We start from the raw sequence: 27562 nt of genomic DNA on the forward strand, positions 1-27562 counted from the left end.
CTTTCAACAAAGGAATGCATCCCAAAAGGAATCTGGTGATTCTTTTAGAGAGCACTCCCATCTCTGACACAGCTAACCTTCCTGCAGATGTCCTCATTTTTCTGAACACAGAACAGCAGAGAGACCAGCATCACCCACTCTGTATATGCCACTTGTTTACTATCTAAGAAGCTTTAGCCTTCAGTGTCATGGATGCAGTCTCTGCCTTTGATATCAAAAGGTGGGTGAATGAGACAATGGGATTAGTTCAAGGAGGTCACTTGCTCCTCCACTCTATGCGGCAGACTGAAAAAGGGCAAAATCATCTGTACGTTGGACCCCTTCGTGCTCGACACCAAATTCTAAAAAGTGGAACGTGGCATAAATGACCTTGTAAATCTTTTACGAGGATGTTCAAAACAATATTCCACATTTTATTGGTGACTGAAGACAAATTAAAATACACATGAGGTTCCCCTCCCACTTCTATTAAGGAAAATACAACACTGAAATGTGACTATTCAGTAAAGAACGTTCTCTGCTATAGAGTTTCAAAGAAGACCTAAATAAAACTCATGAAACAGAACTCATGCCAAAGGACAACATTAAATATACAAATTAAAGAATCCAAATACTGCTCATGTAAACTATCTAAAGAATTAAAAATAAATCCAATTCTGACTTTTCACTGTTGTTTCTATACTGAAGAAATGTGATGGTTTCTGGTGGGAGAAGCTATTTTGATGGCTCTTTGTCCTTGTTATTATACAAAATTGGAACCAAAAAATCTGGTTCGGGGTCGCCCGGCTGGCACAGTCGGTGGAGCATGTGACTCTTGATCTCAGGGTCGTGAGTTCAAGCCCCACATTGGGCATAAAAAAAAAAAAAAAAGAAAGAAAAGAAAAGAAATCTGGTTCACAATGTTCAAAGATTATTGCTAAGGCACATTTTGCAATTAAGCGAAAACCTGGTTGAAAGGATTCATTTGTTCAGTTTATTTGCTAACAAATTAGTAATCTTCGATCTGAATGGTAAACAAAATATTAATAAAAATAGCAAAACATATAAACTCTCCTTAATGAGATGTAGTTAATAAAAATGGTTGGTTACAATAGAGTATTTACTAATACATGGCCAATTTTATCATTTCCTTGTGATCTACATTCTTACAGTTTACTCTATTATTGTACTTTCATCTGAAACCTGAAAGATCTGTTTTCTAAAATCAGTTCTCTAATTTTGCAGGAAAACTGCATTTCACATTATTAATTTTATTAGTGCAATTTTCCTATAAATAAGTACAAAGTATTTGGAGGATGTGTGTATAATGAATGTTTGGTTACTATAGTAGCAAATGTCAAAGTAATTGCTTTAAAAAGCCTAAAATATTTGACACTCTGAAAAATCTAGTATAACATTTATCATAGTTCTCTAAATACTATGGTGAGAGAAATCACCACAAGTGAAAATTAAGATACTGCTGTGGATATTCTGAGGCCATTTTAATATAAATTCCTAATACATCCTACCCTTGCCTGTTTTTAATCTAAATGTAATTTAGCACTGCACACCACTTTATGAAAAGAAATGTATTTAAAGGGGCATAAAAGTTACTAGTGTAAGAAGAAAAAAATCTGTACCTCTAAAAGAAGTCAAAGGCACTCATGAAGTTACTTCAATAAAAATGCAACTTGGCCAGCCAAGTTATGATGCGTTCCTTAAAATCACATTTGGTCTCATGGCTCAACTGAAGATCTGAAAGATCTTTTGATCCACTTACCAAATTAATTTCCCTGAAAGAAATCTTTAAAAATTATTTCAGCCTAACCCTTCTTCATTATGGACCTACGAAGGTGGCTTATGCTTTATTAGGGACTCAACAGCTTAGATATACGTAGTCCATCCGAGACAGTGTTGGGTTGTTTGCCTAACTGTAAAATTAACATATATAGACTATAAGATTTGAACTGATATGGAAAAACTCAGTAACATACCCATCTAGTTAAAAAAAAAAAAACTTGCTGATGAAACAAAATATATTTTATTTCAATTATACTAGCACACGGCAGCCCAGGAAGGCCGTGGAGTTGCACAGGGAATGCTGAGCACCACAGCTAAAGCACACCCTGGCTGGTCAGGACTGCTGTTAGCACACAAGCCCCTGCCGCATCTGTATGATCTGGAGTAAGGCCGCCTGCACATCTTCGTCCATGTGACCCTTGAGAGAAAGAAGAAAGGCAGAAACATTTTATGTCATCTTCATTTACACAAGAATTTGAAAGACCGAGGCTTTGAAACAGGGCCTAAGTGGTTGTGATTCACCAAATGCTAAAGCCTCATCATTGCGGTGATATTCTAAAGGATTTACTGGAAAGTCAGCTTCAAAGTAGTACAGACCAGCTGCTCTCAACACTTATCAGAAGACAGATGGACAAACTCCTCTCCTTTCCTCTTTTAATAACAGCTCAGATAATAGGGGCAGCATGAGTTATAGATAAGCAAAGTCAGCTATGAAGTTTTTTTTTCCTGCTCCTGCTAAGAAATGTTTTTGTAATTAGAAAAGTAATCAACGAAAAAGGCCCCATACTTATATTCTTATCCTAAGTAGGATCACATGTATGATTTTGCAACTTGCCCTTTCACCTCATGTCACAAAGTCTTTCCCCAGCTGTATCCCTAATTATTTTAAGTTACTGGATAATATTCCAGTGTACGGATATATCATCGTTTCTTTACTCGTTCTCCCAACGATGGCCATTTAACGTGTTGCCCATCTTTTTTTTTTATCTGACAGAGACACAGCGAGAGAGGGGACACAAGCAGGAGGAGTGCGAGAGGGAGAAGCAGGCTTCCCGCTGAGCAGGGAGCCCGATGCGTGGGCTCGATCCCAGGACCCTAAGATCATGACCTGAGCCGAAGGCAGACGCTTAATGACTGAGCCACCCAGGTGCCCCAGTGTCGCCCATTATGGGCAGATTCCTAGAGAAGAAATTGCCAGGTCAAAAGCAGGCTCAATTGCTAATTTTGCTAAGCACTACAAAACCTCCCTCTATCGGCATTGTAACAATTTGCACTCCCACCAACAGGGTATAAATGCCAATTTCCCAGACACCTTGGCCAACACTACAGACTATCGTCTTGTTTAATATTTGTCAATCCCATAGGTGAAAAATGGTACCTCCTTGTTTATTTGCATTTACCCATTACCGATGAGGTTGAGATCTTTTTATATGAATGTTAGCCATTTATATTTAGGAAGAAACACTTTGGACTTAAAAAGATGGCAAGAGGTTGATTAAATGCGAGTCAATATGGTAGGCTTACAACACCCTCTTCCCCTTTTTCTTTGCTTGAACACTTGAATAGGTTTCAGCATAACACTTCCTATTAATATAAAAAGTTATGCTTCCAAAATCTGTTTCTATAACAGCAGGATGTTTAAATTTCAAACATTAGCCATAGTTGACTAAACTGAATTTCTTAGTTAACTTTATGATGCCAGAAGGCAAGACTATTTCAGATGCCAGTTGTTTTTGTTATGTTTCATTAGGAGTCAGTAGAATTTCAACTTTTGGAAGCATACATTAGACAAAGTTGAAAGGCTCGTTAGTTTGCAGTGTTTTTCGGCGAGCGCATGCTCTTCCTCCTCTGGCCAATATCAGACCTGAATGAGTTCCTCATCCTCTCTAATACACATCTTCTACACTTTTCTACCATTTTCCTCCTAAAGTTCCTATTCTGCTGTCGTCCATCAATTGTCTTCTCTAACAACTGCAATATACAGTACAACAGGAGTTCAAACCATGGGTCCACAGAGACACAGATTTCTTTTTTTTATTAATACCATATGGTACTATACATGTATTTTCTCTTTCTTATGATTTTCTTAATAACATTGTCTTTTCTCTTTTTTTCTAAGAATACAGTGTATAATAAATATTTAATAAATATAACATACCAAATATGTGTTAACTGACTACTTATATTATTGGTGAGGCTTCCAGTGAACAACAGACTATTAGTAGTCAAGTTTTTGGGGGAATCAAAAGTTATACGCAGATCTTTCAACCATGCAGGGTCTGCACCCCTGCCTCCCACTGTTCAAGGGTCAACTGTACTTTCAAAACCCAGCTCATCTTCTAGCTCCTCAAAAGAAAGTAGCCAATCATACCATTCATTCTTTTCTATTTGTTTCTCCTGCATCCCCTATAGAAAAGGAAGGCTTTTTGACTTTAAGAATTTGACACTGTAAACTTTCTTCCTTTTTATTATTTTACCTAGTTCCTTTTATTAAAAAATGACCTTCTTAGAAGCTTTCTCTCATCTCAACACCTTTTAAAAACAAAACAAAACAAAACAAAAACAGTGTGGGCTGACACTTCAAATCCTAAACAAGTCCTGTGATATCTCACCTGCCATTCTAACATTGTCTCTTGTAATACGTCTTCCTGAAAAATCTATTCTGAGAATTTTGGAGATGCTGATCATAGGTTTCTACAGAGCATTAAGTATAGTATTCTTCATATGCTAAACACTTTCTTATTTTTCTAAAGAAAGCTTTCTCATTATACCCCCAAAGAAGGGAATTCTTAATCTTATGCTTCACTGAGTTTAAGCCTCAATAAATAAATATTATTGATAATCTCACAGAACCAATTCTTTTTCTTACACTCTTATAATTTTGTGCACCCCTTGTCATTTTTGCACTTTTATAGTATTTCCTACATTTCAAGAAACACTCCTGAGAAACAGTAAAGTTTTAGGGGTCCTTTCCACTCTCTTTAGCTGACAGCCAGGTATGGATGTCAAGGCATTATCTCCAGCTAGCAGTACCATTAACATGCGCTGCCATCATATGTTGCCAAACTGTCTATAAAATGAGTGACAAGCAGATGGAGAGAACACTAAATTTAAGATGTTGTGTTACCATATAGCTTTGTAAATTTCTCTGGGAGATATACAAGCCATGATTAAAAGAAACACAATTATTTTTAAATAAGCATATGGGATACAACTACTTTACACATCAATGACTTTCACATAAATTTACTTGAAAATAATCAATGGTCTTCTCTAAAATGGGGATTAAAGAGTGCAGCTGTGTTGAGCACTGGGTGATGTATGGAAGTGTTGAATCACCATTATCGTACATCTGAAACTAATACAGAACTGTATGTTAACTATACTGGAATTTTTAAAAAATCAAATTGAAAGGATTCTTAGAAATAAAAAGAATAAAATGAAATCTTTTCCAAAGGAGGAAGAGTTTTTTTTTTACCTGTGCAGCACTAAGAAGATGTGTCCGATAAATTGCAATCACCTCTTGGTGCTGTCTGTCGGCGTCCTAGAAATGTGGAAAGACGGACAGATCAGAGAATCAGCATTCACGTTTTCAAACGCATGGAGGCGTGTGATAATGCCACCTTCAGGCTTGATGCTACACAACAGTATTGTGCTCCTACCATGTTATGCTCCTGCCACACCTTGTAACAAACCACCCTGGACCCACCAGATGCAAAACTTCATAGCGTAACAGTAGTATAAACTTTCCTAATCAATGTGTGGGAACATTCCTAGTGAAAGCAATGCCACTTGTCCTAGGTACCATGAAATTACTGCCTCAGTTCACATCTAATGCCACGAGACCATCCAGACACTTACCAACTTCTACTTTGGATTATTGCAAAAGCTTCCCATCTTGTCTCCCTGCCTCCAGATTTTATCTCCTCTCATGCTTCTCTTTGCTCATACCACGTTTGGCTCAAAAACCTCGGGAGAAACTTTATTCCATATAAAAGAGAATCCAGACTCATGCGCTTGCTTCTCAACAGGCTTGGCAGTTTTGCCACAAATACAGCTCCCGTGACCAGCCAGGCTGATCTCACTGCCCCGCGGGTATGCCTCTTGCGTTCCACTCCACCCCTCCCTCCCTACGATTTCCCTTGCCTGAAAGATTCTCTGTGTTCCATTCACCTACCAAAACACCATCTACCTTACAGGTTCAGGCCAGCTGTTTCTTTCCTCTCTAACTAGCTCCCACCACACCAGTGATCCTTCCTTCCTGTGAATTCATAATCACTTAGAATCTGGGATCTTATTCTCAATTCTATATTTGTTATTTGTGGTCTTGTTATTTTACTTTTCGTGGATCTGTATTTTGCCTCTCTACCTACCCAGAGCTCCCTGGGACAAAAACTGTGTACTCTATCCCTGACAGTGTTTAGCACAGTGTCATGAACATAATAAATAAGAAACCAATATTTCGAATTATTGAAGGGACTACCATATCCTTTTGATAAGATCCAAATCAGTAATTTGTCATCATTAATTTGCAGGCCAGGGGTGTTAATAAAATGAACCCTTAAAAAATAGCTTTCTTCTATTCAAAAACAACTCCTAACCAATTCCTTTAAAATTGGAAATTATTAGCAACAATTTACATTTGAGCAGGATATGTTTTCCTTAGCATTTCCATGCATGTTATATTACCTCATCTGATTAAAAAAGCAACCAAATAAGTAATTTGTTCTTACTAGCCTACTTTATAGATAAGGAGGCCAAGGATTAAGGGGAATGTTCTATGTCACTCGCTTTTAAGTGGAGGAGTTTAGAACTGAGCTCCCGTCTTCAGTTTCTCAATCCAGTTGCTTTCTTTCACATAGAAAGGAGACACATATACGCATATAGGATACCTATATATGAATATATATATTTCCAGATGTTTTCTTTTAATACATAAGGTATAAAACCAGAGGGATGCCTACCTTTATTTGTAAGTATAAAATACTATTTCTAAAAAAAAAGAACACCTCCTTTAAAAGTTGAGTGGACCAATATTTTAGAGAGTTAGAAAGATACCAGATTTGGAGTCAGCCAGTCCCAGGATTAAATTCTAGCTGCATGTCCCTCGGCCTCAAGTATTTTCATCTTTGTTTCCTTAAGAATTAAATCAGGGGAATAAAACCTTGTAGGGCGGTGATGAAGATCAAGGTCAAAGTATGCCAAGTGTTCAGGGCCACGCCTGGCATATTGTAGGCACCCAATACACCACGAGTACAAGTAACTTTGGGCAAAAATGGTTACCTTCCTGGACCTGAGCAGAGCCACAAATTAATGTGATTTCTAAGTAAACTTTTACCAACTACGTGAACCCACACACATGGGCACGAAGGCTCCGGGGCCGGCTACTCACAACCAGCTGCTGCTGCAGGGACTTCACTTGCTGCTGCAGGGTGTCAACCAGCTGGCTCTGCCTCTTGCCGGGACTCCCACTCGGGGACGTGAGCTGTGAAAGGCCGCTGAGTGCCTGCTTGAGTCTTTCCACGTCATTAAGCAGTTCTGTTATCTTATAAAGAAAGAAAAAAGTCTGGGATAAACCTGTATTATTCACTTATTTGATTCTCATGAACACCTTTACACAAAAATCACTCCTTGAGGCACACAATTTATCTTCATAGGCCAGAAAACTGAGGAATGAACATTGTCAAGATTATGATCAACAGTATATACAATATATAAGTTCTTCCATTAAATTCCTCTCAGTAAATTCCTTACAAAAGCATTACCGAATTGAGAATAAATATATATCCTAAGATTGGAGTGTGACCTCAGCCTTTTTATTCTTAGATAATATTTAAGTACTTAAGAAAGTCTACAGGTTATCTTCCAGTTCATTCGAAACATAGGAACTTATGGGGCATTGCCTCCAACAAAGTTTGAAAAGAGAGCATGGCTCATGTAAGTCTAGCATTAACTTATGTGCCTGGTTCTTGTCAAGAATGTGTGATGTAATGAGCACAGAGTGTTATACGCAACTAATGAAATCGTCGAACACTATATCAAAAACTAATGATGTACTATATGCTGACTAACTGAACATAAGAATAATAAAAAAAAAATGTATTTAAAAAAAAGGTATGATTTTAGACTGCTTTGTCTTAAAGAGGGAAAAAATCAGGAGGCTGTTCAGACTAGTGAAGCAAAGGCTTTATTTAAAATCAGCCTGACCTGTTATTTATTAGCTGTGTGAGCTTGGTTAATTTCCTTTCCTTTTCTGAGCTTTAGTTCCTTTATCAGGGAAAGGGGGAGTTCTTTCATAGTTAATAAAATCAAATGCAATCATAAATATATGCCTGGTATGTAGTATATGCTCAATAAGTGGCAACAATTTTAAGCAGCTATTAATAACTTGCTATTGCAATTATACACTATTATAACAACCTTCGGAACAAGCAAAGAGCATTTAAATTCTGGGCCATATGAGCAGATGGGTCAAGTTAGTACTCGCACTTCTCCACTGAGGAGGGCTAGGGATGTGTCTGCTCTTAAGTGTCACTGTACCCCCAGAACGGACCACAGCACCTGGCATATAGAAGGCATTTAATAATTATTTATTGAACTGATAAAAATGCACCCAACCTTCCTGATTTCTCATCTTCATAGTACACACTTTATGCCCACTACCAGTTTCAAAAATATTGTTGGGCACCTATTCTATAAATTGTATCATGAGAATAAGTAAGAAGAAAAGGTAAGTTACAAACCTGACCTTATGAGCTGGTTGAGAAGATCAACCACATAACTCTGAGACAGTAACCTAGACATCTGAAATGGATGGCAGCACTAACAGAAAACATGCATTTTGGGAGAGGAACAGTTTACTGGAGGCTAGATTGGACAATGACGGCTTCAGGAAGGAGGACACGTGTTGAAGTGGGTATGAAGGAATGTACAAGACTTAACTCAAGAGGCAGGAGGGGCAGGGCGTTCCAGGTGAGGAGACCAGTCTGTGGAAAGATATGAGGACAGGGTATACAAGAAATTGGGAGGGCTCGGTTACTGGCATGGGTGAGTGCCAAGATCAAGTCTGGGGTGCTCCCTCGTGTCCTTCCTTTCTTACAGCACAGAAACAGCTTTCTTCTGCCTCTCTCTCATCACCTTTCCGGTACCCTACAACCCACCGGAATGACCATTCACTTAGGAGGCAAGTGAACCTTGAGTCTCCCCATCATTTCCTCAGTTCTTAGCTATACCAGTTGAGGAAACCAAAGGAGAAAGGCTTTTGTCTCTATAACTTTACTTTTTTTTCAATCCTGAATTTCCTCACACACCATAGTCTAACTGGAAAGGTGGCATTTAATGGTCACGTAGTTAATGCTTTTGTAACCCTGTCCTGTGGCATGCTGTTGTAAAGGGCCCTGTCCCACTCCGGCAGCTCTGCTCGGGGGCAGCCAACACCAAGCCGTGCAGACTACTCGGTGCCTACCTTATTATCTTTTGCTTCAATTTGTTTGGCCGATTCCTGGATTCTTTTCTGTAACTCTGTGATTGTTGTTAAGGACTTATCACACCGCTCCTGCTGATCCTTGATTTCTTGCTCAATGCTGAAATGTAGTAATTCCTTCTCATCTTTGGCAGAAAGTTGCTTCTTTTGGGCATGCAGCACCTCCTCACAGGCTTCTTCATACTTTCTATTCAGATTGGCCAGTTTCTCATTTAGGTTGGAAATCTGGGTCTCCAAATCACTTTTTGTTGCTTTATACTTAGACAAATCAACCACCTCTCTCGTCTCCAATTTTTTTAATGCTTGTTTAGTGTTCTGAACCTCGGACTGGAGTTTGGAGACCTCTTCAGTTTTGTTTTGGCTTTCTTCTTCCTTTTCCCTCAGGCTGGCCTTTATGATGCCCACTTCCTTCTCGAATGCTTCCTTAATCCGCAAATGCTCTGCCAGGGGCACCGAAGAGTTCTTTTGGTTCTCCAACATCTGATGCAGTTTGGCCACTGTCTGTTGCTCTTTCTCATAACACCTCTGCTTATTCTTCAGTTCCTCCTTTAGATGCTCAATGGTGCTGTTAAGAGATTTTTTCAGGGCCTCTACCTGTTCCAATGGAACATGCTGCTTTTGCAGAAGGGTCTGGGCTGCGCGAAGCTCAGAAGTCTGTCTGGCATTTTCGTTGACCAGCTTTTCTTTCTCAGTCTTCACCTCCGTGTATTTCTGTAACAGGTCTTTCAACTGTTTGTTTAGCTCTTCTGTTTTCCTGCTTAGTGCTCTCTCCGTGTCATGAGAGTTCTCAACGAGAACATTCTTATCCTTTAAATCCTTCTGAAGAGTGCCAATCTCCTTCTTCAACTTGTCATTCTCCTGCTTGTACTTCTTGGCCTCTTCTTCCCTGACATGGGATCTCTGCGTCTGCTCTGCTAACTGTTCTTTTAGTTCTTTCTCTGCTGCTTTAAATTTTCTCTCACACTCTTCGAAGCTGACGATTGGAGCATATTTGAGCTTAATGCATTCCTGTATCGTGTCAAGTTCCTTCTTCTGGGCTTCGATTTCGGCATGCAGTGTCACAATCTCCTCTTGCCCCTTTCTGTAGTCGGCCAGGATTTCCACGCTGTTACCCTGCACCCTCTCCATGCTTTGGTTTACGGCGCTCATCTTCTCCTCGTGCTCTCGGAGGCTGATGTACTCAGCTTTTATTTGGCTCTGAGTGTTTTCCAGGTTTCTTCTGAGGATTTCATTCTCACCTTTTGTTTTTACAAATTCCTGATTGAGATCTTCAAATTTTTTCTTCACATCTAGTAATTCTCTGTGGGCCTTATCCAGTGTACCCTTCAGCTCGGTTTTCACCTCCTCGTGGGTTTTAGCCGGCACATACTGGGTACTCAGGGTCTTTTTCAAGTTAGTGTTTTCAGACACAAGTGCATTTATGTTCTCTCGGTCTTCACCGCACTTCTTATTCAGTTCAGACAGCTGTCGTTTGAGGTCAGCGACACTGGATTTCAGAGCCGTGACCTCTTTCTGGTGTTTCTCAGGGGGCACGAACACAGTTTCCAAGCGGCTAACATTCTTACTTAAACTGTCATTTTCCATCAGCAATTTCTCCATTTCCAGCTTCTTGTCTGTGTATTTTTGTGTTACATCTAAAAGCTGTTTCTTCAGCTCATCAACGGTGACATCATGTGACTTTTTCATGTCTTCACTGACTTGTAGGGGAACATAATGATTTTTCATTTCACTTGTTAAGTTCTGTACTTGCTGGCTGAGGAGCTTATTATCCAGATAAACCTTTTCAACATCCCTCTGCAATGTCTGATTTTTCGACGTGAGTTCGGTGACCTTCTTCGCAAGTTCTCCCGCTCTCTGCTCCAGTCTGCTTTTGAGCCACTCGTGCTCCTCTGGCTTGACGTGCTGAGCCAGTTTGGCCTTACAATTCTCAAGCTCTCTCTTTAACTGTCTGATTTCAGTAAGTGATTTTTCATACTCTCTTTCCATCTCTCCTACTTTTTTCACCTTCTCGTTTACTTCGCTTGATAAAAAGCTCTTCATGCTCTCAAATTTTTCTGTCGGAACCGAAAGGGCCAACTTTGCTAAGAGTTCTTTTACCTGGCCTTCCACCTCAGCGACCCTCCTTCCTTTCTTGTCTCGCTCCGTTTCACATGTACTCAGTTCCTTCTGCAATCGCTTATTCTCTTCCACCAGCTTGTCTTCATCCCTCCTAAACTGTTCTACTAACAGCTCATTTTGTTTGATTTGGTTTCGCAGTTTTCCCACTTCGGCTGATGCACCCTCGTATTTTGCCTTCATGTCCTTCAGCTGGTCCTTCAGCTCCTCCGTCAGTCTGTGGCTCCCTGTGGCTGCTTCACTTGTCAGGTGCTCTTTAAGGGCAAGAAAGTGCGTCTGCATTTGTTTTACTTTACCTTCGGACTCATACATTCTCTTCTGCACATCCTTCAGTGCATCTTCTAACTGCTTTATCTGCTCATCGGAATCCTCCTTGACCCGTTCGCATTCTAGCGCTAAAGCTTTGCACTCGGCCACCTTGTGCGCCAACTCATTCTGGAGCTTGAGGCGGTCTTGTTTTGCCGATTCACAGAAAGTTCTCATTGCTTCTAACTCTTTCTTTAAAATGTCATTTTCGGAATATGAGGTCTGATTGGTTAATGACAGCTCCAGTGGTCTTAACATAGACCTGCTCTGCATGTGGGCTGGCACCCCTGGGGAAGTACACTGAAAAGAGAAACAAAAAAAAAAAAGATACTAATCACAAAAGCCTAAGGAAGACATTGACTTATTTGCCAAACTTATAAAGTTCCCACATCATCAGCAGTCAAGAGGTTTTCAGACTAGCATATTGGGAAAATACAGTAGTGATTTTTGAGGTAAGAAAAACCGTTCTGGGTACAATTCCCTTCATATGCTCTCAGGCAGTGATACTTAGAGAGTCTGTTCACTTTAAGCGTATTTCTGGCAGAACAAAGAAGGAAAATAGTTGTGGCCTCTGGGGACTACTTCCTCTTCCCTTCCCCATTCACAATAACTACCCACAAAAGATACCAACTGTATCAAAACACATTTATTATTTCTACGCTTTATGGCACATAATGTGCTTAGAACTTAGGATTCTGAAGTCATCAGAACCCTCGAATCAAAACAAGTATTGCAATTTTAAATCTGCAAATTATTTCACAGAATGATATATTACATAACCTCTAATAAGATATATAATTTCTGAATATCCTCGTTAACTCCAACATAATGGTCTTTAAATTATAAAAATACCACCAAAATAAGCACGGCTAGTGTGAGTTGTCAAGAGAATATTGGTTAACTCACAAAAATGAAACAAGTTTTCTTCTCTCAAGTAGGATGAACTAGAATTTACCACATGGTCTTAGTACAAAATTTGATTGACATCTTATTCCCTCCACTAAGAGTTGACATAAAAAAGAAGTATAATTAAACTCTTCAAAAAATAGTTCATAAACAGAACATATAACCACGAAAGACTAAATTCAATTATTTTATTTTTTCCCATACAGCCTATTACAGCAAGGGCTCTTTACAGGTACTAATTCATTGATAAAAGCTATGTGTTGTGCATACATTCCACTATCTTAATAGGCAGGTCTTACTGTTGTTCAGTTAAATCTATACTGCCTTCCCCAGGATCAAGAAGAAGAAAATTAACAACATGGAATAATTTCCCAGCCTCACTCTGCTTCTAAATTATCTTTCAATTTACCAATGATCTTTAGACTAAAACTGTGATAATTTACCAATTACTTACACATCTTTACCATTTCCAGACTTGTTTTATTACAATCAAATATTTATCTAATCTTAAATACTTTTCAGATGATATCCATGTTCTCAACTTAGAATCTAAGAAGTTTCCAGCTTAAAGTGACCTTTTTTTTTTTTAATATTTTATTTATTTGACAGAGAGAGAGAGAGAGCACAAGCTGGGGGAGCGGCAGGCAGAGGGAGAGGGAGAAGAAGGCTCTCCGCAGAGCAGGGAGCCCGATGCGGGGCTCAATCCCAGGACCCTGGGATCATGATCTGAGCTGAAGGCAGATGCTTAACCGTCTGAGCCACCCAGGAGTCCCTCCAGCTTAAAGTGATCTAGAGACAACACAAAGCCTAACTCATTCTACCTATAAATGACAGAATGTAAAAGCCTTTAAAAGCCCAAATATTTAACTCTTCAGTCCATGGGAGGTGTTAAAAATGCAAACTTGTATCTACTGGATAGTAAAGGTGAGAAGCAGATCAACGAGAAAATCAGACAACACTACCTCTTGGAAGCTTTCCTTATTTTGAGGTGAATTTCCAACACATAGAATAGATATCTGAATAAGGAAAAATACATTTCAAAGCCAAAAAAATTAGTTCTGAATTATTTGTAACCTGTCTTCTCCTCTATACGGGCAAATATGAAGAGCTGACCAAACGCTGTTAATAAATACAGGCTTACTATCAAAGACTATGAAACTATAATTCAAATCTCTTATTTAAGCTACTGTCATCAAAAACACTCTAGAGGGCACCAGAAACAGTAGTATCTGCTTTTATTAAACTCAGAACACTAACAACTTTTCTTTGATAATGAAAACCTTATTCAATGTATATGTACTGATAAATATACAATGCTGTTTTCCTTTTTAAAAAAGCACAAATATTTTTAATAAATTTTTCATTAAAATCCAGATTTACCTGTGAATCTGCCATGTACATTTGACCCTGTTTGAGAAGCATATCTTCTTTTCCTACATAAATCCAAATAAATGATAACTTAAATATCCATACCAAAGTAGGCTAAGAATTGATTTGGTGTTATTATCTCTTCTCTATTATTCAAACAAAACAAAAGCATGAGTTACAACATAAAATTATCCTTGTTCTAAATTATCCCTGTTTTTCCTTATTATTTCTATATACATAAGGGAAGTATCTATATTCTTCTGAACAGATACTAAGTTGGTTTTTAGAAATATATAAGACTTAGACTACGTAAGCTACATGATTATTATAAAATATGTATCTTACAATCAGTCAAAATAAAAATGGTTTTCTTTACAATTTATGGGATAAATACTACTATTGTACTGAGCTGGAGGATAATTTAATATTTCCTGGGAAGCAAAAAAAATGGATTTTCTAGAGGAATTATTTATAATTAGCAAATAATACACAAAAGTTAATATTAATGACATAGTCTTAAATAAGAAATAAGTATTTATGTAACTTCTAATTTTAAAATGCCTCCCTGCCTTGAGACTATATCCACAGATTTCTCCAAATCAGAAAACTACGTTATGTTTCTTTTCATAAAAAATAAGCTCCAAATATCACAAGATAAATGTCTCCTAATCAACAAGGCAAGTTTGGTAACTCATATAAGATACAACTTACTACACTAGCATCTTCACCTCTTCCTACTTCCATGTGTTGAGGTATAACACACAAGTGGCTGAAGTTGAGTGGCAAGAATGTCATATACAGTTAGACGAAATAAGTAGGTATAAACATTCTTCTTTGTTTGAACTGGGTGAATAGTAATGATAATCTATGCTTTTGTACTTACGGTTACTGAAATGACTTCCTGATCCTAAATGATCGCTCTGAAATCAGAAGCAGAAATTTATGACGAATATTGTTTCATTTTGTTAAATTCTGTATCTATTTTAGCTCTAAATGATCCAATCATTAAAACCACATTTTCAACATTCCTCGTTTCTCCTGAGTATGACTCTACTTGAAACCACAAAAAGACACAGCACTAGTGACAATTAGAGATACCAGTTGAGAATAAACTACTTCACTAAACATTTTAATAAAAGCAGCCAAGCGTTTCAAGGAAAAACATTGCTGCTCAAAAGAAAAAAAAAAGTGAGCCCCAAATGAACCGAAACAACTTTCAATACACACTCTTTCTGCGGTTTCTTTACCTCAAGAGGAAGAAAATGCCTTCCCTATCAAATGCAATCCCTATCAAAATACCAACAGCATTTTTCACAGAACTAGAACAAATAATAGTAAAATTTGAGTGGAACCACAAAGATCCCGAATAACCCAAGCAATCTTGAGAAAGAACAAAGCTGGAGGTATCACAATCCCAGATTTCAAGATATACTACAAAGCTGTAGTAATCTAAACAGTATAGTAATGGCAGAAAAACAGACGCACAGATCAATAGAACAGAACAGAGAGCCCAGAAATAAGCGCATGCTTATACAGTCAATTAACTTATGACTAAGGAGGCAAGGAGAAAAGACAGTCTCTCCTCAACAAATCATGTTGGGAAAACTGGACAGCTAAATGCAAAAGAATGAAACTGGACCACTTTCTTACACATAATAAAATAAAATACACACGTAAATAAAATAAAATAATATAAAACATAAAATAATATAAAATAATTAAATTTAAAAAATTAAAAAAATAAAAAGGTGAAAAGTTAAAAAAATAAAATAGAATAAAATAAACTCCAAATGGATTAAAGACCTAAATGTGACATGTGAAACCGTAAAACTGGTAGAAAAAAACAGGCCATAATCTCTTTGGCATTGGCCACGGAAATACTTTTCTAGATATATCTCTTCTGGCAAAGAGAACAAAAGCAAAAATAAAGTGCCGGGACCCCATCAAAATAAAAACCCTTTGCACAACAAAGGAAACCATATAAAGGCCACCTAGTGAGTAGGAGAAAATATCTGTAAATCATATATCTGATAAGGAATTAATACCCAAAATATAGGAAGAACTTATATACACTCCCAAAAAATAATCCAATTAAAAAGTAGGCAGAGGACCTGAATAGACATTTCTCCAAAGAAGGCATACAGATGGCTGACACACGAAAAGACACTCAACATCACTCATCATCACGGAAATGCGACTGAAATCACAATGAGATATCACCTCACACCTGTCATTATGGCTAGTATCAAAAAGACAAGAAAAAACAAGTGTTGGCAAGGATGTGGAGAGAAAGGAACCCTGTGCACTACTGGTAGGAATGTAAATTGGTGCAGCCACTGTGGAAGACAGTACGGAGGATCCTTGAAAAATTTAGAAATAACATAAGATCCAGTAACTCCACTACTGGGTAATTTACCCAAAGAAAACAAAAACATTAATTTGAAAAGATATATGCACCCCTATGTTTATAGCAGCATTATTTAAAATAGCCAAGATATGGGAGCAACCCAAGTGTCCATCAATAAATGAACGAATGAAGAAGACGTGTTATATATACACACACACAAAGGAATATTAGCCCTAAGAAAGGATGCGATCTTGCCATTTGCAAAACGTGGATGGACCTCCGAGTATTATGTTAAGTGAAGTAAATCAGACAGAGAAAGACAAATACTGTATGACTTCACTCCTATGTGAAATCCCAAAACAAAACAAATGAAAAAACAAAAAGCAGAAACAGACCCATAAATACAGAGAAAAATCTTACGGTCGCCAGAGGAGAGGAGGTAGGAGAATGGACAAAACAGATGAAGAAGAGTGGGAGATACAGGCTCCTAGTTATGGAATGAGTAAGTCATGGGTATAAAAGGTACAGTATAGGGAACACAGTCAAAGTATCGTAGTGGCATTGTATGGTGACAGGTGGTGAGCACAGCGTAATGTATGGAGTTGTCAAATTACTATGTAGTACACCCAAAACTAATGTCCCATTGTGTGTCAGCTACTTTCAATTTTTAAAAAAAGATGGGCAGAGGTAGTTCACATCTGTGTATCTGTGTGTATTAGTACTAAGAGCTATGTGTCAAACTCGTATAGGAGACCACAATAAAAATGGTCCACAGTTCTATAACTAAATTAATGCCACCTCCACTAATCCATAGTGCTCCAAGGGTACGGAAAAAATGTCTGTAAACTTAGTTAAGCTCTTTGTTCTATGTAATATTGAATACTAGAGTTTGTAATAGCTGCTAAATGGGCTTAGACATATATGGGTTGGGGAAGGCCTACACACATAAGGAGTTCAAAAAACTTGGTTTGGGTTTATCACCTTTACTTGATTACTCAAATAAAAATGGAAAGATGAGTTGTAACATAAAATTAGCTTCGTTCTAAAACACCCATATTTTCTCATATTTTTCATATAAACATAAGGGAACTGCCTACATGTTATATATTGCACATAATGCAGCATTTCTGTTGGCAGCTTATGAGGAATTCTTAGCACGTGAGATGATACAGTAGTGAGTACTCAATATTTATAAATAATGCATTCTTAGTTTTTAATAGCTGCTTTCATAAATACGGGGTCACATATAAAGTACGCCCTCTAATTTTCTTCTTGAAAGTAAAAAACTCATTTCTAGTATAAAAATTCATCAAAATGAATATGTATCGACTGGTGAAAATGTCCCCATTGGCCTATGTGAAGGAAGTTACAAAACAGTATTCCCACCTGTTGAATGTGTATGTAACACAAGCCACGCACAAATGAAGTGAAAGTGAAAGTCAGGGGCTAAGAGTGCTGGCATTATAGGTGTGTTTATTTTCTGCTTCTAGTTTAACTACATTTTCTCAGTTTCCTAAAATAAATGTGTTGTTTTTATAAGAAAAGATGTGTTATTTTTCTACAATATATTATAACCTCATTGAAAGTTATAGACTTGGCTCCAAGTTTGTCAAAAGCTACAGAAAACATGTTATTCTTAAGATGTGAGAGTCCAGGGGCGCCTGGGTGGCTCAGTTGGTTAAGCAACTGCCTTCGGCTCAGGCCATGATCCTGGAGTCCCAGGATCGAGTCCCGCATCAGGCTCCCTGCTGAGCAGGGAGTCTGCTTCTCCCTCTGACCCTCCCCCCTCTCATGCTCTCTCTCTCTCTCTCTTTCTCTCTCTCAAATAAATAAAATCTTTAAAAAAAAAAAAAAAAGATGTGAGAGTCCACTTGTAGAAGAAAAGCAATACATAAATAGTACCCGATTATAGGTATCCAACTTTGGCAGACATTTCAAATATCCCATATGCACATCTGTATTTTCTCATTCAAGCTATTCTGAGCATAAAACTAGTCGGACTGCCTGGGTTCAAGTTCTGGCCCTGCCACTTCCTATTTATAGAGCCCCTCATGGGTAGACTACTCTGTGCTTCGGTCTCCTCACTCCCAAAGTGGAGATAAGAGTAAGATCTAGCATACAGAGTTGATGTGTTTATAAAATACGTGTATAGTGCACAGGGCCATTTCTTGGCATGTGGACAATGCTACAAAATGTTAGCTATTACTAGTTTCACTACTAGCTTAAAAACAATCATCTTCAAATGTGAAAAACAGAAGCTACTCTACTAGTCCATTACTTTATAAATCTCTATTTCTGAATAATCTTCAGAATTCAGTCATATCAATGCAAACATGCATCAAGGCGTAACTCACCTGCAGTAAAGTACGTGAGTGTTAGGTGTACGGTGCAGTAAGCATCTGCATACATGTATACCTCACGTCATCACAACCCAGATCAACACAGAGAACATTCCCAGCACCCTCAGATGCTTCTTCATGCCCCTAGTCAGTAACCCCTCACCAAAGGGTGGCCTCCACTCTGACCTCGGTCACCACAGATTAGTTTTGTCTGATTCCAAGTTTCGTAAAAATGAAATCATGAAATATATACTCTGTGTCTGATTTCTTTCACGCAACATTACATCTGTGAGATTCATCCTGTGTCTTTACATTTGTTTCACAGCTGCGCACATGTTTTTCATCTCCAAAGGAAAAAAAAATCGCTTCTGTTACATACTTCGGAGTTATATTCCCCAGTAAAGATAAAAGATTCACACTGAATCAGCCACCTTCTTCAGCGGCACCAGCGATGAACAACATTTATAAAATATGTATGATAGCCTTGCAAAACAAACCTCTGCAGATAAAAGCCAGGCGAGTGGTCACTGTTGGTGCCGGAAATGTGGGTCCTGACAGGAAGCAAGGGTCAGGAGGCTTCTAGGTACTGGGAATGTTCTATTTCTTGATCTTGGTGTGTCTGACTTGTGAAAAGTCTTCAACATATACACTTTAACATGTGTACTTTATAATGTACACTGTATTTCAATAAAAAATTTCTAAAAAATACCATGACTTTGGAAAAACTAAGAGCTAACTGATCCAACCAAAGCTGAGCCTTACCGACACACTATTCTCAACCGAGTGTTGTAATTAATGCCACAAAACCCTTTCTGAGATAATCCTGGAAATACACTATTCATTTATGACGCTTTGTTCTTTTCACCGTCATAAACATTGCAGATTTACAGATACGAGTGTGAAGTTTTGTAAAAGTAAAGACAAAGAGGTGAGCCAGGGAAGAGAAATGGGTATGGAAGGGAATGCCAGGCCCACGCAGGTCAGTCAGTGGTCTCATTTAACCTTTGCCACAGCTCTGTGGAGAAAGGGACGATCACCCCAATTTTTGCGAAAGTGGCAGCAAGCTCAGAGACTTTAAAGAAACTGCCTGAGGTCACACAATAAAGAAGAAAGCAATCATTCAAATTCAAGTCTGACTCCAAGGTCCTTATCACTGCCCATTTTACGTTATATGAAAGAATTTAGTTAAGCTTTCTATACCTCAAAATATTTAAATCTATTTTTCAGAGTCTCAATAGTTCTTAGGCTTTCTTCATGTTGCTTTTCTTTAGCCACCAAAAGGGATTTCAGCTTTTCTTTCTGAAATGGAAAGGAATAAATACAGAACAAAATCATTCCATGATTTGATTAACTAGGTTAAAAATATGTTTCAGAAAACGTGAATTAGAATGGCTGTGATTTTTTAGTATTTTTAACTATTAGTAGAGTTGGAAATTTTTACAAATATACTAATAAAATATACCATATATATATAAACAATACTATGAAAAATTCACATTTCTGTCATATGTTTCAAATCTTATTATTTTCAGACGTTTTATTTACAATGTTTAGAATTTAAAATCTTTTCGTTAAAAGTTTCACAGAAAATGAGGCATTCAGAGGCAATAACAACAAAATGCTTATGACAACCCATGATGTCCTTAAAACGTATTTTTATAGTCACATGTAGGTTTTGATTTTCCCTTTAAGCAATAACCAGAAATCAAATCCTCATCCCCATCTCAACTCAGGACTCAAAACTCTACTGCAATATCATCTTCAATTTACATAACATTTTACAGCTTTAAAGTAAAATTTATCATCCTACCTCACTTTCCAGATCATCAGCAACCATTACTTCCTAAATTCAAAAGGAAGAAATGTATTTCCATTATTCAAAGCTTATTTTTTAAAGGCATGAGCTCAGTGAATATCTTTGTAAAAGGCTGGCACAAATCTTTAAGATTGGAAACAAGGATATAAGGAGAAAATGTCTCTGGATGAGACCAATTCTGTGGTCTGAGCTGTCACTCATTCTTCTCACTGACCAGGTTCAGAAGCACTTTGATTCTTTTGAGAACCCATCCATTATCAGCTCCTACTTTCCAATCCCATAGCCCCAACTATAGTTCAGTGCTTTGCTATTACCGTACACCAACAGTATTTTCTGTTCCTATATGTGACACCGAAAGTTTCACGTAAAGATCCCAGGAAGACAGAACTTTCCTCAAGGACAATGACCTGGTTGTACCTCCTTCAGCATCTAGCACCATGACTTGATGTGGCACTTGATGATGATTACTGGTAGTAAAACATTTTTTAATTTTTTTATATTATGTAGATTTACCTCATTCAGCTGTAGTTGTAAACCGTTGACTTTATCCAGTAATATTCTCTGTTCTTGCTGAATTTTTCTCAACCTCTCTTTCAAATCTTCATTTTCAATCTCCAGATCCTTAAATAGTAAAGATAACAGGTGCCAGACCAGCCTTAAAAGAGCAGTTCTTATGGAAGAACTTTTTAAAACCAGTTTGCTATCATGTAAGGATATATACATATATAAAACAGCTTTAAGTCCAAAGACACAATGGTTTCAATGACATTTCAATGGCTTAAAATTTATAGGTCAGAAATAATATACAGGCATACTTGATTTATTGTGCTTTGCTATATTGTGCTTCACAAATATACTGTGTTTTTTACAAATTGAAGGTTTGAGGGAACCCTGCATTGAGCTAGTCTATCGGCACCATTTCTCCACCAGCATCTGCTTACTTTGTGTCTCTGTCATATTTTGGTAACTCTCACAATATTTGAAATTTTTTATTATTATTATATTTGTTATGGTGATCTGTGATCAGTGAACCTTGATGACACGATTGTAATTGTCTTGGGGCACCATGAACTGTGCCCATCTAAGATGGCAAACTTAACCAGTAAGTGCTCTATGTGTTCTGACGCTCTACCCACTGGCCGTTCCCCCATCCCTCTCCCTCTCCTCAGGCCCCCCTGTTCCCTGAGACACAACAGTATTGAAATTAGACCAATTAACAACCCTACAATAGCCTCTAAGTGTTCAAGGGAAAGGAAGAGTAACACATCTCTCACCTTAAGTTAAAAGCTAAAAATGATTAAGCTTAGTGGGGAAGGCATGCTGGAAGCTAAAAAGAGCCAAAGGCTAGGTCTCTTGTACCAGTTAGTCAAGTTGGGAATGCAAAGGAAAAGCTCTTGAAAGAAATTAAAAGTGCTACTCCAGGGAACACATGAATGATAAGAAAGCAAAACAGACTTATAGCTGATAGGGAAAAAGTTTTAGTGATCTAGATAGAAGATCAAACCAGCCACAACATTCCCTTAAGCCAAAGCCTAATTCAGAGCAAAGCCCTAACTCTCTTCTATGAATTCTATGAAGGCTGCTAACACAACATCCATTCTGCAGCCCATGGATCAAGGAGTAATTTCGACTTTCAAGGCTTATTATTTAAGAAATACATTTCTTAATGTATTTAAGAGAATTGTGTTTAATTGAGAAATGTATTTAATACATTTCTTTAATGTATGGCCGCCTTGATGGAGAGTCTTCTGATGGATCTGAGCAAAGGAAATTGAAAACCTTCTGGAAAGGATTCACCATTCTAGACGACATTAAGAACATTTGTGACTAATGAGAAGAGGTTAAAATACCAACATTAACGAGAGTTTGGAAGAAGTGCATTCCAACCCTCATGGAGGACTTTGAGGGGTTCAAGGCTTCAGTGGAGGAAGTAACTGCAGATGTGGTGGAAATAGCAAGAGAACTGGAATTAGAAGTGGAGTCTGAAGATGGGGCTGAATCGCTAGCAATTCCATGATAAAACTAATGACTGAGGAGTTGCTTTCTTTGGATGAGCAAAGAAAGTGGTTTCTTGAGATGGAATCTACTTCTGGTGAAGACACTATTAAGATTATTGAAATGGCAACAATGGATTTAGAACATGACATAAACTTAGAGGGATTGAGGGGATCGGGTCCAATTTTGAAAGGAGTTCTGTGGGGAAAATACTATCAAACAGCATGCTACCAAGAAAACTTGTTAGGAGTTCATCAATGTGGCAAACTTCCTTGCTGTCGTATTTTAAGAAATTGCCACAGCCTCTCCAAGCTTCAACAACTCACCACCCTTGTGAGTCAGCAGCCATCAACATCAAGGGAAGACCCCCCACCCAGTAAAAAGATGACAACTCACTGAAAATGCCAATGAGGACAAGAATATTTTAGCAATAAATATTTTTATTTAAAAAAATTTTTTTCTTTTTAAAAAATATTTATTTAAGTAATCTGCACACTCAACATGGGGCTCGAACTCACGACTCCGAGATCAAGAGTCACACGCTCTTCTGACTGAGCCAGACAGGCACCCCAGTAATAAAGTATTTTTAAATTAAGGTATATACATTGGGGGTCTTTTAGATATAATGCTACTGCACACTTAACAGACTACAGTATAGGGGCACCTGGGTGGCTCAGTCAGTCAAGGTCTGCCTTCAGCTCAGGTCATGATCCCAGGGTCCTAGGATCGAACCCCACATTAGGCTCCTTGCTCAGCAGGGAGTCTGCTTCTCCCTCTCCCTCTGCTTCCCCCCCAACTTGTGTGCTCTCTCTCCTGCTCACTCTCTCTCTAAGTAAATAAAAATCTTAAAAAAAAATACAGACTACAGTATAATGCAAATATAATTTTTATATGTGCTGGGAAACCAGAAAATTCATTTGACTCACTTTATTGGCAATATTTGCTTTGCTGCAATAATTGCTTTATTGCAATGGTCTGGGACTGAACTGCAGTATCTCTGAGGTGTGCTTATAGAAGTTTATGGTCCTATGCTATCTAATTAATACAAGTATATACAAGACAGCAAACCACCATGATTCTAACAAAATCAGTAAACAAAAGCATCACCTGGAAACAGAAAACAGCAGAAGAATATGCCATTTTAACTTTTGCTTAACACCTCTCAAGTTTATGGGAGTGTTCTAATTTATTTATTTATTTATTTTTTTGCTATACTAATTATCTCAGTGCTCTGATGAAGCATTTAAGGCTCCAATTTTGGGCTAGAGTTCACTTTCTTAACACTACATAGTAAACTATAAAAGCCCAAATAAAATGCTTTTGTCTTGTCATATGGAAAACAGCTATACAACCTATATTTTAATGGTGTTTCAGTCATAAAATAAACCATTTAATTATAGAATCTTCCTCCTCTGACATAATCCACATAATAATTATTTTTTAAACACTGATTAACACAGAACATTGTATGGTTAAACAAAATGATTTTTCATCAAATAAAAAATACTTGTATTAAAACAAACATATTTATTTATATTAATAACCATCATTTTTCATTGCAATACTAATACTAATACTAGTTTTCTAAAATAAATACAAATTTAGGATTTATGGCCCAAAACAGATATATTTAAATCAATAAGAAGTTATGTAAAGTTGTTAAATTATTTGCTTCCTAATACATATTAAAACAATACTTTCTGTAAGATAATATGACCCAAACATCCGTGTCAAAAGTCAATTATTTTAGAAGGGATTGGGCAAGAAAACAGAATCACAAAATATAGCAGGCTGCCCTCCTTCCCCTGTTCATCTCCCCCACGTTTCGGGCTCCTTCTCTTCCCACCCGACCCCACTACAAACAACACAGCAATACTTTACAAAGAAGATACCTTTTGTTTTCTTTTTACCTGAATGTTTCGATGCTCCCTCTGACTTGACTTCATATTTACTTCATCTAGCATGTATGGCAAATTTCGCTTTGGTGAAACATAAGAGAACACAGGTTGGCAAGTATGGAAATACAGAAAAGTACATTTTCCTCAGTAGGTAACATTTAGGGATGTGCTGCTTATCCAACATGAAATTTTACTGTATATAACACAAGATGGCAGTGTTTGCACTTAAAACTCCAAGTGGAAAGCATCTTTAAGAGTATAGGTTTTATTTTTATTTTTTATTAACATATAATGAATTATTTGTTTCAGGGGTACAGGTTTGTGATTCATCAGTCTTACACAATTCACAGCACTCACCATAGCACATACCTTCCCCAAAGGACTACAGGTTTTACATAAATCAACTATGATTTATTTTAAAATATGAAGACATAATAAAATTTAAAATCCTAACTGTTAAGGATTTATTTTTACTAAAGTTACCAAGATTTAAAAAGTAGAATTTGTACTAGACACAAAACTAAAGTTGCACTATAAGGCATCATCAACCATTCCCAAAGAAAAAATCTAGTACTTAAAAAGGAGAGGGAGTTACATCAATGTTGAAAAGAAATATGGAAATTACTTATTTCTTTAAGCACTGATAAAATATCAAAGGGTATGGTAAGAAAGAGACAGACAACCCTCTGACCAGAGCTATGTAAAAGATCTCTAAATGACTTGGTTCAGTACATGTTCTGTTTTGTACACTTACTGCTTTGAAACCTTATTCCAGCCTAGAGATTTGCTTTAATAAAAAAACATAACATAATTATTAAACAAGAGAGCATATAACCTTTTTTTTGCCCAAAGTGACATTTAAATCTACATAATAATTTAGAAAGCTATGGTCTTTCTTTCTGAGAGCTTAAAAAAAAAAAAAAGCTAGTGCTTTAATTTTCCAAGAAAATTTTTTAATGTTTTGTATTATTTGTTGAGTCTTGTTTAACCAAGTGTTTTAACTATCATTCTAATGAGTTTGGATTTAGAATTAGAGGGACAAGGTCCGATTAGAAAGATATTCCATATCCATGACTTGGCCCAAACTACATTTCTAGCTTCATTCCTTCCAGCAAAGGACTGTTCTTTGTGTGGGGTCTGAGCCATTTCCTCATTCTACCTTCATCCCTGCCTTCCCTTCAGAGGGTCCTTCATCATCTGGCAACTGCTTACCTCACCGGCCCTTCCTCCTCAGTCATGCGCACATCACTCCTCCATGCTGACGTTCTACTGCCCCATGGATGTGTTAAACATACTCCTGCATCAGGGGGCTGGCACCAGCCCTTCCCTCTGCCTGCTAAGGCTTCTCCTACAGAACCCCTTGGCTCCCTTCTCGCTTCCTTCACACCTCTGCTCAAATGTCACTTCCGGAGAGAGGCCTTTGCTGACCACGCCATCTAAAATAGCTTCCTGCCCTCTCCCCAATTCGTCCCCTAATCCTGTTTCACTTTTCTTCAAAGCAGATGCTATGATACTAAACACTAGCATTTGCTTATTGTTCTCTTCTCTCACCAGGCTGGGAGCAACATGAGACGGGACCTTTGCACACTATGATTCGCCCTCACCTAGAATAGTAAGTGGCATATCGTAGGTGCCCCACAGAGGTCTGTTAGGCAAACAACTGAATAAGTCTTATTTTTAAAACTATACTGTAGTCTTCCTGATTACAGGGACTCTATGTCCCTTGGTACAGTAACAAATCCTATCTACAGCACCTATTTTAAAAGGTATTCAACAAAGAATGGAAATACTGAGTTTTACTGTTCCTAGCAGAATATTAACTCTGTGTATTCACTTAGATAACTCCTGGAGCACCAAGCAGAATACCATTCCCACATTAATATTCAATAATTCCTTATTTTAAATATCTATGTATTTCAGAAATCACTTTCTCTGCTCCCATATAAGATAGCTGGTACAGACATAACACGGTGCATTTTTTTTTCCACTCTACTCCCACTTAGGTCGTCTGAGGAATGGGAGAGAAGGTAAAAACAGCTGATCCAGATAGAAAGGCAAAGTGATGGCAGACAGGACCCAGGCATGAATGTATTACTTAATTCTGATGGATTGGAGAGGAAAACATGCTTTAATATAGCTTTCAGATTCTGGTGAGAGGTCAAGGAATGATGTGCAGTGAGAATGATGATCAGAATTTCTCAGAAGGTACCTGATTACTCTCCTCAGGGTTTGGAAGGGCTCAGGTTCCTCTCACTAGAGAAAAGCTGAAAGCCTGGAAGGAAACAGCCAGCAGAAGAGGAAAGCTGCCTACACTAGCTCTTGAGCAAGATGGTGACAGAGCAGTAAACCAGCCCCACTTACGCTAACCTGAAGAGATTAGGGAAAAACAACAAGACATTTACTGAGACTGGGACACAAAACCAGGGTTACATAGTGATTTGATAATAAAACTAGGGCAAAGTATGAATTCTTTCACATATTGTGTTTTTTTTCAAAGTCCTTTTTAAATATCAACAAGGCAAAAAAAGTACAAAGAAAGCAAAATATTAACAGTGGTATTGAAATCACAGTATATATTCAGTTTGGAATTCTGTTTTCTTCCTTTCTTAAAGGCCCTGGAAGAATTTTTCTGTAACAGTAAACATTTCATTCTATTAGTAAGGGAGAAATGTTTATGTTTATGACCTGCTAGGCTAACATTCATCATTTAAGAATCTCAACAAGGTACATTATCTCACATTTGAAAGGGCCGGAGGCTCAAGGCCAGCAATCAGGAAGATATTTATATCCTATTGGATACATTCACTGTATCACTGTCATTTAGATCCACTGTCTCAAACTGAGTGATTGCATCAAAGCCTCAGGATCTTAATACCTGGATTCTACATGGGCATGATTAACTGGGCAGAGAGAACAGCATGCACTTAAACGTGAAACAACTACGTATAATCATTAACCTGTAAACACTTTACCGAAATTGTACCATATATATAACTTTTAAAAATTAAAATTAAGATCTACCTGCTGTAAAGATGGTCCTTTCTTCCAAAGTTCTCTCCCTAAAGATTTAAAGAGAGAGAAAGAGAGGAGGAAGGGGAACAGCAAAATAGCAGGTTACCTTGGGTAGATTGCAGATTTTGAATTCCCTAACTATACAATTGAGTCATTAAAGAAATCAGTTTTAAAGTTCCCTCTAAAGCTTACTACTTT

General features: G+C 37.6%; 1 protein-coding gene across 8 annotated transcripts in view; it reads right to left on the bottom strand.

Moving 5' to 3' along the window:
- Positions 1-392: 392 nt before the first annotated feature.
- The window catches only part of UACA (uveal autoantigen with coiled-coil domains and ankyrin repeats), a 139669-nt gene continuing 112499 nt past the window's right edge, over positions 393-27562 (bottom strand). For 5 of the 8 annotated variants that reach the window (XM_073877292.1, XM_073877289.1, XM_073877291.1 and 2 more), the window contains 11 exons: positions 27374-27411; positions 24365-24433; positions 20973-21080; positions 20454-20486; positions 19844-19942; positions 14841-14877; positions 13970-14022; positions 9245-11983; positions 7172-7324; positions 5258-5323; positions 393-2197 (listed from right to left, as the gene is read on the bottom strand). In XM_073877292.1, the coding sequence (XP_073733393.1) occupies positions 2126-2197; positions 5258-5323; positions 7172-7324; positions 9245-11983; positions 13970-14022; positions 14841-14877; positions 19844-19942; positions 20454-20486; positions 20973-21080; positions 24365-24433; positions 27374-27411 (3467 nt within the window). In that variant the 3' untranslated portion in view covers positions 393-2125. The remainder of the gene's footprint in view (positions 2198-5257; positions 5324-7171; positions 7325-9244; positions 11984-13969; positions 14023-14840; positions 14878-19843; positions 19943-20453; positions 20487-20972; positions 21081-24364; positions 24434-27373; positions 27412-27562) is intronic. The other 3 variants (XM_073877290.1, XM_025884562.2, XM_073877294.1) reach the window with 3 other exon arrangements.

This window comes from Callorhinus ursinus, unplaced genomic scaffold, assembly GCF_003265705.2.
Source record: "Callorhinus ursinus isolate GAN/ISIS: 27379988/994484 unplaced genomic scaffold, GSC_fseal_2.0 scaffold25, whole genome shotgun sequence".
NCBI lineage: Eukaryota > Metazoa > Chordata > Mammalia > Carnivora > Otariidae > Callorhinus > Callorhinus ursinus.